General features: G+C 44.2%; 1 protein-coding gene across 2 annotated transcripts in view; it reads right to left on the reverse strand.

Moving 5' to 3' along the window:
* The window catches only part of DOCK1 (dedicator of cytokinesis 1), a 536,657-nt gene extending 521,702 nt beyond the window's left edge, over window positions 1-14,955 (reverse strand). The window contains exon 1 of one of the 2 annotated variants that reach the window (XM_089669568.1): window positions 14,577-14,955. In XM_089669568.1, the coding sequence (XP_089525694.1) occupies window positions 14,577-14,622 (46 nt within the window). In that variant the 5' untranslated portion in view covers window positions 14,623-14,955. The remainder of the gene's footprint in view (window positions 1-14,576) is intronic. The other variant, XM_089669578.1, reaches the window with a different exon arrangement.
* Window positions 14,956-15,353: the final 398 nt, after the last annotated feature.

The raw sequence follows: 15,353 nt of genomic DNA on the forward strand, positions 1-15,353 counted from the left end.
CAGCTGCAGACAGACATTTAGAATGGTGCATGGCTGCCGACTTCCATTAAAAAGTCTTCCTATATTTGTTTTAAATAAATTAAACCTGTACTGAACAGATAAGAGTTTGCTACTGCAGTTGTCGGTCTCTCTCAGGCTCCACTAGTAAATTGGAACAGGATTGCAGTATAAGTGACGCCAAAGCTGCTGGTCTACATACCTGTTTTGGGTGGAGCTGGGTTTTCATACAATGGTTCAAAGTGCAATGGTAAGCAGCAGCTCATAGCTACCAGTTATAAGATAGCATTCAACTGCATTTCAACAGAAGATGAATTAACTACTGAAGGTTGTCCTGGTACATTAACAGAATTCATTTAGCACCCACAATATTACGCAAGTGCATGTCCTTATTTCATACAGATGTTCCTGGTTACCATTTGCTAATCTCTTCTGCATGTTTGACATTTCCTAAGAGGCTCTGCAGCAGTTGTTTTCTATAGCATTAATGAGCTCTGTAATAATGATGAGGGAATAGAGTAAGGTGTATATACACCCAGAACACCTATATAAAATAGGACAAAAAAATATGTTGCATCTTACCAATGAGTGGCTACATTGGTTTCCTTTTTATTTTTTTCCAGTGGAACTTTGGTCAGAAAATTAAAATGGTTGTAGGGGCTCCAGGTTTTTTAACCTTTATGCATTCTAAGCATGAAAGTAAAATAAAAACATCTGTGTGCAGCAGCCCCCCCTGAAAACTTACCTAAGCCCCATCTCGATCCAGTGATCTGCAAGAGAGCCTCTGCTCTCCTGGGTGTCTCCCTCCTCATTGGCCGAGACAGCAGCAGTAGCCATTGTCTCCCGCTACTGTCAATCACAGCCTGTGAGCCAATGAAGAGAGAGTGGTGGCAGGGCCAAGCCACACTCCATGTGTGAATGGACAAACAGAGCAGCAGCTCTGGAGCAAGCCTGCTTGGGTGCCCCCACAGCAAACTGCTTGCTATGGGGTCAATAAACAAGGAGGGGCCAGGAGCACCATCGGGGGACCCAAGAAGGCGGAGGATGGGGCTGCTCTGTGCAAAACCACTACGCAGAGCGGGTAAGTATGACATGTATGTTCTTTAAAGAAAAAAAAACCTGACTTTAATATCGCTTTAAGTCCTGCTAGATCACTTTAGTCTGGCCCCTTTTCCAGTTATAGCTATATAACACATTAAAAATAAGTACCTACAGTGTTTAAAATCCAGTAATACACTGTCTCACCCTGCTCTCCACAGTTGCTCTCTTTTTAGGCACTGTGCTGAATTTGTAGAGGCCGATCTTCTGACAGCCTAAAGATTTACTGCTGCTCAGAGGCTCTGGACTTCAGCAAAATGGAAGGCTCCAGCAAGAAGAAAAAGGAACAATGCTGGAGACAATTTACAGGACACTCATTTTGGTTGTATAAATATTAATATGGAATGTATGTTTATTGCTAATGAACATTTTGTTTTTATCAAGTTGTTATTGTTAAAAGTTCCACTTTTTCCTCCTAATTTTAACCTGTTGATCCTGCCAATAACATTCCCTGTCCTAGGTTGACATTATTCACTTACAGTACTATATGGCATTGTCAGCCTAGAGCACGAATACACAAGGACTTGCCATCTCCTCCCTTCTCCTTGACATGGGATGACATGTAGAGAGGGGTTGTATACTCCACAGCTAGAAACAATGTTTACAGATAACAGTCAGCACAGGCAAAGAGCACAGGAAGTTTGCAGCTCACAAGATTTCTGGCAGGAGCAATAGGTAATTTCTTTTTGCAATTATAACAAAATGTTTTGTTCTATCTGTTCAAAATTTAATAGACCAAAATGGAACAAATAACAGCAGATTATTGTTAAAGTTAACATACATCTGTATAGAAGCGGTCAAGAAAAACACATCCACAGACTGTCCAACTTTCTGCATTCATTGCCACTTTATGGAGATATCACAAGTATCCTAAATCACCAATGTTAGTAAAAATGAATTTACAAAATAACACAAAGAATGAGTACTGGTATAGCTTTAGAGTTGAACTTGAATAACCAATTTATGAGCACACAATAGATTGGGATCTATAACAAACATGAGCAATACAGTTCAGTCAAAGCCAGAAAGTACTGTCAGTTCTCAGTTTAGCAATAAATAAAGAAAACAATGCAACAAGAGAGCCAAGCAGGACTCTACTCAACCTAATGGAACCTTGCAGCAACTGCTAAACTCCGCAAGGGCATTGTATGTACAGACTGCGCAAAAAGAACAAAATGTTGTGCATAGCATTTTTTTTTTTTTTTTTAACATTCTTAAAGTTTCAGCCAGCATTGCTGACATTTTTTAGGCCTCGTTAACATTTTGAATAGCAGGAATATGCATTCCCACTCCACAATTTGTTTTTGGAAATGAATCACACGCAATTCTGCACGTCTTGCATACGGAAGACGATTCACTTGAATGGGCTGCCCTATGCACGTTTGTCATGGCAAAGAAGCACAGGGGCCAAATTTTGTCCCTGAGCCAGGCACAATTTTACATGCATGTTTTGTTGCGAGGCAAAATTGTAGTGCTTGGGGTGCCACTAAAAATTAATGGCACCCAAGTTCACAATGAACGTTTTGCCACGGTTTGGAATCGCAGGCAGAAGTGTGCTGATTCTGCCCATGATTCCAAATTGCAGGGCCCAAAGCAGCTCTAATTTATATATTATATATATATATATATATATATATTACATTACATTCACATCAGTCCCTAACCCTCAAGGGGCGTACAATCTATGGTAAATTTGGGAAGGTTAAGCTCAATAACCTCAATGGAAGATCTTAGTGCCCATTATACAGTTGCAAGAAAAAGTATGTGAACCCCTTGGGATTACGTGGAGTTTTGCATGAATTGGGCATAAAATGTGCTCTGAACGTCATCTAAGTCACAACAATAGAAGAACACAGTCTGCTGAACATAATACTACACAAACATTAGATGTTGCCATGGTTTAATTGCACATAACATATAAACATTCACAGTGCAGGGAGGAAAAAGTATGTGAACCTTTGGACTTAATAACTGGTTGACCCTCCTTTGGCAGCAATAACCTCAACCAAACGTTTCCTGTAGTTGCAGATCAGACCTGCACAACGATCTGGAGTAATTTTGGACCACTCCTCTTCACAAAACTGTTTCAGTGTAGCAATATTCTTGGGATGTCTGGTGTGAATCGCTCTCTTAAGGTCATGCCACAGCATTTCAATCGGGTTGAGGTCAGGACTCTGACTGGGCCACTCCAGAAGGAGTATTCTGTGCTGTTGCAGCCATTGTTTTGTTGAATTATTTGTATGCTTTGGGTCATTGTCCTGTTGCATCACCCATCCTCTGCGGAGCTTCAGTTGGCGGACAGATGGTCGTACGTTTTCCTGCAAAATGTCTTGATAAACTCTGGAATTCATTTTCCCATCAATGACAACAATCCGTCCAGGCCCTGAGGCAGCAAAGCAGCCCCAAACCATGATGCTCCCTCCGCCATGTTTTACAGTGGGGATGAGGTTTTGATGTTGGTGCTGTGCCTTTTTTTCTCCACACATAGTGTTGTGTGTTCTTCCCAAACAACTCAATCTTGGTTTCATCTGTCCACAGTATATTTTGCCAGTAGTGCTGTGGAACATCCAGGTGCTCTTTTGCAAACTTCAAATGTGCTGCAATATTCTTTTTGGACAGCAATGGCTTCCTCCGTGGTGTCCTCCCATGTACTCCATTCTTGTTTAATGTTTTCCTTATTGTAGATGTGTCAACAAAAATGTTAGCATGTGCCAGAGATTTCTGTAGGTCTTTAGCTGACACTCTGGGATTCTTCTTTACCTCATGCAGCATTCTGCGCTGTGCTCTTGCAGTCATTTTTACAGGACGACCACGCCTAGGGAGAGTAGCAACAGTGCTAAACTTTCTCCATTTGTAGACAGTCTGTCTTACCGTGGACACATGAACATCAAGGCTTTTGGAGATACTTTTGTAACCCTTTCCAGCTTCATGCAAGTCAACAATTCTTGATCGTAGGTCTTCTGAGAGCTCTTTTCTGCGAGGCATGGTTCACATCAGACAGTGCTTCTTGAAACCAGTAAACCCAAAACAGCTGTGTGTTTTTTAAGGTTAGGACAGCTGTCAGCAACACATCCAATATCATCACACTGATTGTCAAGGTTGGCTCACTCCGGGCTCCAATTAGCTCTGGGAGAAGTCATTAAGCTAGGGCCTCACATACTTTTTCCTCCCTGCACTGTGAATGTTTATATGTTATGTGTAATTAAACCATGGCAACATCTAATGTTTGTGCAGCATTATGTTCAGCAGACTGTGTTCTTCTATTGTTGTGACTTAGATGACGTTCAGAGCACATTTTGTGCCAAATTCATGCAAAACTCCACGTAATCCCAAGGGGTTCACATACTTTTTCTTGCAACTGTACTATCTTGTTGCAGGAAGGCACGTGTTACTGAAATGCATGGTAAATGCATTGGCGTGATGCAGTGCTAATCATTCTGAATGGCACTCCAATGCACTGAACAATAGAAGGGTGCTGCAGCACAGTATGTGCTGTAGTGTGCTGCCAAAAAATGTTGCATTCACGGTTTTTCTGACAGCACATTACAACACAGGTTAATGCATTGCTCCAGGTGTCCATCAGCAAGTGCGTTGGGGTTCTATTCAGAATGAATGGCACTGAATCACACCAACACATTTAAAGTGGAACTAATGTTCTGCTGTTATTAACTGCGAACAGGCAGACACCTTACTGCAGAAAAGACAAGCAATGTCTCTTCTTCAAGAATATACACTTGCCTGCCTGCTCTCAGCATTCCCCGGCACCAGGGGACCATTTGGAAACTTGGGCACTGCTCGAGGGCCCGGGGTCAGTAGGGGGCCCCATGAGATGCCCCTGGTACCTTTTTCATAGGCTTTGAGTTTGGGCAAGGACACAGGGGCCCCATGAGTTGTCAGTCCGCCCCTGCCTGGCACATAAACTGAACTGAGTATGTGCAGCTCAGCTTACAGCAGCTGGCCCAGACCCTGTGTGCCAGGAGGACTAGCTCCTGCGCAAGCACAGAAATGACATCCTCCCAAACTGACCAATAAAGATGGATGAAAACCAGCACACAGAAGATCCCGACATCAGCAAGGGACAGGGAACTTTGAAGAAAAGGTGAGCATTCCTCACTTTAGCATGTGCTAAAGTCCACATCTTCCTTACCGGGGGCAGACATCTTCTCCCTGGCTTTTTCTGAATGCGAGGCCTTCAGCAGTCTTGATTGGCAGGCGTGGGATGATATACTGTAACTGTCCGCACATACACACAGGTGTTTATTCAACATCAAGACATGCTGAGCATGTACACTGTGCTGCACATGCACCCCCTCTTGCTTGCTCCCAAGATGGACTATGGAATTTGTAGTATGCATAAAGCAGTGCATGTGGCCCCAACTAAAGTGCGCTGCTCGTTCCTAACAAACGGACGTGGAAAAGAGAGGTTTAGGAGCTCACAGAGGATGTTATAAGGAGGCAGAAAATCACAGCAATTAAAATGGTAGAAAACTCACAATCTTGATTTTTACCTACAAGTAAGATTATAATAAAGCTTACCTGTAGGTAAAATAAATATCTTGTAAACGTCGACCATTTAGGAAGATATTCTAGGGAGCAGCAGCCAGTGACATCACTGGCACAAGCTTTGAAGGAACAGCATACCCGTGGCATTCCTCCAGAGCTCTGTGCCACAGCAGAGGTAACATCACCGTGTTTTGGCCATTCAGGCAGCGGTAGCCCGTGAACCCGGAAGGAAGACCGAGTGAAGATGGCAGCGCTGTCAGCACGCCGCTGGTGAGCTTTGTTCTCAGCTAAGTTTTTCATAATGTGCTAGAATGCGATGCATACTAGCACATTATGCCTTGCGGGTTTTTTTTTATTTATTTTTTACTACCCAAATATCATGAAAACTAGATTACAGGGCTATTAAGTAGTGGGTGTGTATGGATTATTTTAGAATAAGGATGTTGTTTAAATGTCACTTTAAGATCGGTTCTGAAACTGAAGCTTGCAGTAAGTTGACTTTACACCTTGGCGGTATGTTGTGTTAAGTCAGCCCATTCTTTGTTATTGGGTTTCCAACACAACTCAACCTGGGCCCCCCCACCACCCCTTTTTTCCTTTTTTAAACAACACAGTGCACCACAGCACACAGCAATAGGTCACTGTTCATTGCAATGTGCTGAACTGCAAAACAGGTTTGAGGCTTTGATAAAATAGAATACCTAGGTATGAAGTTGGCCTTAAAAAGATTTCAACGCTCCACTGAAAGCTTTGCACACACTTAGCATAGACTTGCACTGCATTGTTCTTTCACATAATGAAGCCTCTATGCAGAAGGCCTAAAGGTATAGAATACCAGTCTGTTTCCTGCATGGCTAAAACAACAAGTCCCTAGCATGAACCCTGACTGCAATACAACCAAACCATAACTGACCAAACCATTTAGGTTACCGTAAATATCCTAAAATAGCAGCATTTAGCACACAGTAAAGGTCAATGCAGCCCAGTCACAGAGCACAAGTGACACAAAATATGACAATGCAACACTCAATTGACACAGCTTTATTCATCGTCTTGCCCCATTTTCTGAGAGTTTCTACAACAGCTCCCAAAACTCAAATGCTTTCCCAGAATCAATAGTAGTGAATCAAAATCACATATCATGAGCCCTCACCTTTACTAAAGTAAAAATACCTGAATGAAAAATAGTATTTGTTGTGGCTTACACCAACTCTTAAAGAGAAACTACACTGTATCTGAACTCCACAAACCAAAAATGCTATTTAATTCATTTTTAATATTCAAAGCAAACTTGCCCATCCATCCATGTCTCTATGCTTTATTTTACTAAGAAATCATTTTGAAAAACACCCCCTTACCATTCCTACAGGAGATTCATGTAGCTTTTACTTCCTGAAATCCATCAGCCCTTAGCCCAGGCTTAGCTAAGAAAACCCCTCCTACCCTGCTGAAGACTCCTGGGATGTATGGCATCATTAGCCAAAGCCTGGAAATCAAGAAGTAACTGAAGAAATGTAAAAAAAAAAAAAATGTTTAAAACAATTATGATATACTTTCCTATTTACTAAAGCTATCAGGTAATGTTGATTAAGAGAGTGAAGGTCCGCTTTAACTATGCCACAATCAATAAGAATGTGTAGCAACTCCATCAAAGTCTGCTGATACGTGACATCACAAGTATAAGAAAAGAACAAAATCATAGATGATCAACTTCCCTGTCCCCACACCTGAGTGGCTCTGCCACAGCTCCCAAAAACATTCCCAAAATTGCCAGTAACAGCAGACTGAACATTAGACCTCTGCTAATTCGAAAGAACAGTAAACAAGAAAACTAGCTTTGGCTTGAAAGGGTATCTGTAGTCAAATCTTTTCTTTTTTCCTAGTGTGGAATGCAATGGGGGGGGGGGGGGGAGAGGTTAGAACTCCTGTCAGATTTTACTACTATTCAGATTTCTCCTGGAGAGGTTTCCCCTCACTTCCTGTCCTGGTGACACCCATTTAGGAACGGAGAATAAATCTTCAACATGAAAACAGACAATAAAAAGCTGACAAGGGTTCTAGCCTTCCTCTACCAAACATATTTTTCCTTCACCTGTGTTACTGTTGAGAGTTTCCCTCACTCTGATAAAACGGTCACCAGAACTGGAAGAAGAATTCTCTCCAACAAATCCCCAGATAGCATTAAAACCTGACAGGGGTCAGGCCATCCAGAGTACTTGGAATGAGTATCATTATCAATATGCAAGACAAAACTGGGACACAATGACCTGTCATCACCTAAGAGGTTCTACAGCAGCTCTCAGACTTCATATATTTATTCATGGTCAGTGGGATGAGCAACTTAAAACAGCAATCTTCTACATGAACTGATGGGCAATGAAGGCTATCCAGAGGACTTAAAAGTGTCTATATTATACAGTACAGTATTTATAAAGCGCCAATGGTTCGCTCAGCGCTGTACATTACAAAAGAGGGACATAACAATACCAATACAATGCAAAACATGAGGGGATCGAGGGCCCTGCTCTTTCGAGCTTACAATCTCTATAAATACATAAGACAGAATTGGGACACATGACCTTTCCCCACCTATGAGGTTCTGCAGCAGCTCCCAAGATTTCTAAACTAATTCATCAGGATCACCAGTAATAAAATGATCAACTTAAACTAGACAGATCCAACATGTGACTTCAACTTTACTCCACTGATGTAACAATTAGGAACTTTGTTCCTTTTGAGATAAAGATCTGACATGAATAAAAGCTGACCACTGTAAGCACCCCTGTCAATGCTAAATGGTTTGTTTCAACCCTTTAACTGCTACATCTGCAAAATAGCTTGTTCTGTTGAAAATAGACTTACTGGCTAGATCACCAGGTGAAAATGAAGGAAAGCTTAAAAAAAAAAAAAAAAAGGGGGAAGAATAAATGCAGCCACCACATTGCCAGTACATGAACTCGGAATTGGAAACTGCAATATAATGAAATGTTTGCTTTTGGGTACTGCTTTAAGATTTTCTTCTACTACTTGTGATCCTGAATATGTATAGAAAGTATGGGAGCTGCTGCATAACTTCCTGGGTTTACTGTAGTTTTGCCTTCATATGCATGGTTACATTTTCAAGGACTCTGTGGATAGCCCACATTGCCCATCAGTGCATGTAGCATGTTGATGTTGATGGTGGGGAATAGTACAGTTTTGGTGATAGGCCACTGCAGCTAAACTGTACTGCCTAAACCATCAACAGCAAACTGATGCATGCACTGACAGGAAAGGCAGGCCTTCCACAGAGTACTTAGATGTGTAACCATACATGTGAAGGCAAAACTAAGGTAAACCTTAGAGGTTCTGCAGCAGATCCAACACTATATACAGTATACTTCAAGATCATAGGGATGGGCAACCTAAACAACAATTTGCTGCATGCACTGATGAGCACTGCAGGCCATTCAAATATTTTGTGGACGTGTCACCAGGAAGAACTAAACTAAACCAAACCTGCAGCTCCAAACTTTATTCAGGATCAGTGGGATAAGCAACTTAGATATCTGCTGCATGCAGTGATGGACAATGCAGGTCACCCAGAGCACTTGGAAGTGTCACCATAAATATATAGGCCAGAACTGAGATACAGTTGACCTGTCCCCACCTGCAGTAGCTCCAAGACTTAGGACAAAAAGCACCCTGCATGCCTAGTGTAACTATTTATGTATAAATAAATACCAAGTGTTACAATCAACATGGAAGACAATACTGGGATACAGGGATCTGCTTCAACTTCCTCCTCTCATTTAAAAAGTCCAGAAGCAGCTCCCAAACTTACTAGATTTATTCATGATCATTGGGATGAGCAACTTAACAAGCAAATGGGTGCATGAATTATGGGCAATGCAGGCCATCCAGTGGACTTGGATGTGTCACTAGAAATAAATAGGATAGAACTGGGACATCGTAACCTGACCCCACCTAAGAGGTTCTGCAGCAGCTCCCAAACTTTCTATGGTTATTCAGGATCACTAGTAATAGAATTAGCAACATGAAGTAGAACTAAAATTAAAACTTTTTTCTTTCCATTTTGGATAGAGTTGGGGTCCTTTCCCAGGGGCGTTCCATTTTTTTTTTCCATCAGTTCAGTCACACTTTTTCCAAGAAAAAAAACAAATCAGTTCACAATCAGTTTTTTTACATCCTTTACCAACGCGAAAATGGATCGTATGTCCGTTTACATCCATTATTTCACATCCATAATGGCAAGCGACCTATACATCACTGAAATAAAAGGTTCACCTTTAGTTACACTTTAAACTAGACAGATCTAACAGGAGACATCAACTTTACTCATCTGGCAATGAAGGTCTTACACAGGACATGGAAGCATGGAGATATATATATATATGGAACTGGGATACAATAACCCATCAATACCCAAGAGGTTCTGCAGCAGCTCCCAAACTTCCTACACATATTCAGGATCAATTGTATACACTGTTGCTTGTACCAATGGTCAATGCAAGCCATCCATAGGGCTTGGAAGTGTCACCATAAATATACAGGACTGAACTGAGACACAGTGGCCTGTCCCCACTTAAAAGGTTCTGAAGACTTATTCTAGATCAAAGCATACACTGTTGCATGAACTGATGGGCAATGCAGGCCATCCACAAAGGTCCAAACTGAGACACGGTGACCTGCCCACATCTAAGAGGTTCTGCAGCAGTTCCCAAACTTATTTTGCTTTGTCAGGACAAGAAGCACTCTGCATGCCAAGTTGTCAGAATGTATTTATATACAAAGAAAAAAAAGCCAAGTGTTACAATTAACATGGAAGACAATACTAGGATAAAGTGATTGGCTACACCTTCCTCCTCTCATCTACGAGGTTCTGCAGCAGCTCCCAAACTTCCTAGACTTATTCTGGATCAAAGCATACACTGTTGCATGAACTGATGGGCAATGCAGGCCATCCATTGGGCTTGGAAGTGTCAGTATAAATATATAGGGCAGAACTGGGACACAGTGACCTATGCCCACCTAAGAGGTTCTGCAGCAGCTGCCAAACTGTCTATACTCATTCCAGATCAATCCATACACTGCTGCATGAACCCATAGGTAATGAAGGCCATCCACAGAGGACCTGGAAGTGTCAGTACAAATATATTGAACAGAACTGAGACACAAAGACCCATCAATGCCTAAGAGGTTCTGTGGAAGTTCCCACACTTCCTTTGTCAGGCCAGACAGCACCCTGCATGGCACGTGTTCCAATTTTGTTTATACACAAATAAATGCCCAGTGTTACAATAAACATGGAAGACAAAACTGGGATACAGTGATCAGCTCCATCTTCCTCCTCTCATCTAAGAGGTTCTGCAGCAGTTCCCAAACTTTCTTTGTTTTGTCAGGAAAGACAGTACCCTGCATAACAAGTGTTACAACTTATTAATGTATAAAGAAAGAAAGAAATGCATAAATAATACGGTCATCTGCTCCAACTTCCTTTCCCACCTAAAGAGGTTCTGCAGCAGCTCCCAAACTTCCCAGACCGAGTAAGTCTGCATACATCACTACATGTACTGATGTGCAATACAGGACATCCATAGAGGACCTGAAAGTGTCACCATATACAGAATATATAGGACAGAACTAGGACACAGTGACTTGTTCCCACTTAAGACATTCTGTAGCAACTCCTAGACTTTCTTTGCTTTGTCAGGACACGAAGCACCCTGCATGCCAAGTCCAACTATTTATATACAACAAAGTGTACAATTAAACATGAAAAACAAAACTGGGATCCAGTGGTCTGCTCTTGCTTCCTCCTTCCATGTAGGGGGTTCTGCAGCAGCTCACAAACTCCTCAGATTTAATGCATACACTGCTGCATGTACGGATGGGTGATGCAGGCCATCCAGAGGACCTGGAAGTGTCAGTATAAATGTACAGGACTGAACCGAAGTGTCCCCACCTAAGAGGTTCTGCAGCAGTTCCCAAACTTAATTTGCTTTGTTAGTACCTAGAGCACCCTGCATGCCAAGTGTTCATTTATGTACAAATAAACAAATGTCAAGTGTTACAGTAAACATGGAAGACAATACTGGGATACAGAGATCTTCTCAAACTTTCTCCTCCTACCTAAGAGGTTCTGCAGTAGCTCCCAAACATCCTACACCTATTCAGGATCAATGCATGTACTGATGGGCAATGCAGGCCATCCACAGAGGACCTGGAAGTGCCAATATACATATATAGGACAGGACACAGTGACCAGTCCCCAAACTTTCTTCGTTTTTCCAGGACAAGAAACACCCTGCATGCCAAGTGTTACAACAAACATGGAACAACACTGGGGTACAGAGATCTGCTCCAACTTCCTCCTCCTACCTAGGGCCCCATGTACACGGGGCGCTTTAATAACGCTGGTAACGTTAGCTGTGTAAAATCTCGTTAAAAACGCACGTTCTTCAGTGTTTCTTAGCATTTTTGTATTAGCGTTTAGCACCGTTTTGCTGTGTTTGTGTTTCTAGCATTTTATTTTTTTTACCTAAACATTTTTTTTTTTTGCTGAAAGAGTCAAAAAATGCTGGTTTATCGCGTTAGAGCGTTTTTACAGCTACTCTAGAAACTCACTGGTTCTGGGTTTTTTTCCAACCAAAAAACACTGATTACAGTCTATGTGTGCATGGACACATAGGATAACATGCCGGGGGTTTACTGGCTGTAGAAAAAAACACCAAAAGCCAAAACAGTAGCTGTAAAAAGGTCCAGATCAGTGGAATGAACAACTTAACCAGCAATCTGACACTTGTCAAAACGTCTAAAGCTTTTACAAGTGTTTAGGCGCATTTACAGGCATCAAACACATGGGCGTTAATTCACTTCACTGGCCAGAATAATATATTTTTTGCAAATCAACACTGGAGTGCTAACCGTGGCTAGCATTAACACGTTTAGGTGCATCAAGCGCTTTTTCGGCCAAAACGCTGCTGCCCCTGGACGCACTGGCCCTGGGTTTTTTTCCTGCTGGTAAACACTACTGCTACTAAAAGCTTCTAAAAATCTATGTGTGCATGGACACATAGGATAACAAGGAGGGCTGTTTGGAAGCAGTAAGGAAAAAAAAATGCCTGCGTACATAAAAGTGGCTGCAAAAACGACCTGTGTGCATGAGGCCTTAACATACAGCAGTGAAATGAGATACAATGAGCTGTCCCCACCTAAGAAGTTCTACAGCCGTTCCCAAACTTCCTTTGCTAGCACATAAAGCACTCTGCATGCCAAGTGTCACAATTCACTTATGTACACATAAACAAATAACTGCCAAGAGTTACAATAAACATGGAGGGCTATACTGGGATCCAGTGATCTACTGCAACTTCCTCCTTCCACATAAGAGGTTCTGCAGCAGCTACCAAACTTTCTTTGCTTTGTCAGGACAAGAAGAACCCTGTCTGCCAAGTGTCACAATATATTAATGTATAAATAAATGCAGAAATCATACAGTGATGAGCTCCAACTTCCTCCTCCCACCCAAGAGGTTCTGCAGCAGCTCCCAAGCTTCCTACTCAGGATCAATGCATTCGCTGCTGCATGTACTGATGGGCAATGCAGGCAATCCATAGATGACCCAACTGAGACACAGGTTCTGCAGCAGTTCCCAAACTTCCTTTGCTTTGTCCGGACAAGAAGCCCTCTGCATGCCAAGTTGTTACAATGTATTTATATACAAATAAACAAATCTCAAGTGTTACAAAGCACATGGAATACTGGCATACAGTGCTCTGCTCCAACTTCCTACTCCCACCTCAGACGTTCTGCAGCAGTTTCCAGACTTCCTGTACTTGTTCTGGATCAATGCACACACTACTGCAAGTACTGAGGGGCAATGCAGGCCATCCAGAGAGGACCTGGAAGCAGGGGCGGACTGACCATTTGGAAACTTGGGCACTGCCCGGGGTCAGTAGGGGGCCCCATGGGATGCCCCTGGTATATTTTTCATAGGCTTTTTTGAGTTTGGGCAAGGACACAGGGGCCCCATGATCCCCTATTGCCCGGGGGCCCCATGAGTTGTCAGTCCGTCCCTGCCTGGAAGTGTCACCATATACATTATATAGGACAGATCAGGGACACAGTGACCCCAACTAAGAGGTTCTGCAGCAGTACCCATCTCCTCCAGGGATGGGGATCCACTGCGGTGTATATAGTGATGGGGGGGGTCCCCTAGGGTGTACGCGGTGATGGGGGGTCCCCTGTGGTGTATGCAGTGATGGGGGGGTCCCCTGTGGTGTACGCAGTGATGGGGGGCACCCCTGGGGTGTACGCAGTGATGGGGGGCACCCCTGGGGTGTACGCAGTGATGGGGGGCACCCCTGGGGTGTACGCAGTGATGGGGGGCACCCCTGGGGTGTACGCAGTGATGGGGGGCACCCCTGGGGTGTACGCAGTGTTGGGGGGCACCCCTGGGGTGTACGCAGTGATGGGGGGCACCCCTGGGGTGTACGCAGTGATGGGGGGTCCCCTGTGGTGTACGCAGTGATGGGGGGGTCCCCTGTGGTCTATGCAGTGATGGGGGGGTCCCCTGTGGTCTATGCAGTGATGGGGGGGTCCCCTGTGGTCTATGCAGTGATGGGGGGGTCCCCTGTGGTCTATGCAGTGATGGGGGGGTCCCCTGTGGTGTATGCAGTGATGGGGGGTCCCCTGTGGTCTATGCAGTGATGGGGGGGTCCCCTGTGGTCTATGCAGTGATGGGGGGGTCCCCTGTGGTCTATGCAGTGATGGGGGGGGTCCCCTGTGGTCTATGCAGTGATGGGGGGGGTCCCCTGTGGTCTATGCAGTGATGGGGGGGTCCCCTGTGGTCTATGCAGTGATGGGGGGGTCCCCTGTGGTCTATGCAGTGATGGGGGGGTCCCCTGTGGTCTATGCAGTGATGGGGGTCCCCTATACACATTATATACTCCCTCCCCCAGGCCGCTGTGACTCACCCACTCCGTACTTCTCCTCTCTCTTGGTGGGGATCCAGCGGGTCATGGTCCTCCCGGCTCCGCTCACAGCCTCCCAGGACCATCCAGCTCGGTGAGGAGGAGGAGGCGCGGGGCCACAGGAACAATAGAAGAAGAAGAAGTAGTGAGGAGGATTACAATGTAACTTTGTGATCGGGAGGGAGGAGGAGAGAGCCCGGCCCGGCTGGCGTGTCAGGGATTTCCTGGAGGCGGGGAGGAGGCAGACAAGGTGTGAGCGGACGGGACACTGGACTCTGTCTCTCCCTCTCTCAAGCCGCCATTTCCAGCCCCCCCGTCCTGTTTTGGGGGAATGTGGCCAGAAGTTTGTTGTGAGGGGGTCACGTGGCTCCGGGGTGACGTCACGGTCTGGAAGCGGGAGAGAGGGAAGAGAAGGGGGATGAGGGGACTGACGGTGAAGGGACAAAGTTTTACCTCACACAGGAGGAGGAGACAGGTAAACCCACAGCCAGAGCCCCTATGAGGGCGGCGCCTGTCAGGAACTAGGATCGTTGCCTGTGGCAACCGAGGCTGTAACCCTGCACTGCAGCAATGGCGGCTGGTCGGTTGCCAGGGGTGACCCGACATGTTCTGTTTATCTCTGTGTATACGTTATATGGAGAAGCATTGCCAAATAGGTGTCACCCTGTGTGTGGGACACCACTACTGTTGTATTAGAGTAAAACTAAAGGCAAAACGGTTTTTTTTTTGATAGAGTAATGGAGAATTATAACCCCTGTCTGTGTCCCATAGGGGAGAGTT

The sequence above is a fragment of the Staurois parvus genome, unplaced genomic scaffold (genome assembly GCF_062004578.1).
Source record: "Staurois parvus isolate SC_StPar_1 unplaced genomic scaffold, SC_StPar_1.0 ptg000009l, whole genome shotgun sequence".
Classification (NCBI taxonomy): domain Eukaryota; kingdom Metazoa; phylum Chordata; class Amphibia; order Anura; family Ranidae; genus Staurois; species Staurois parvus.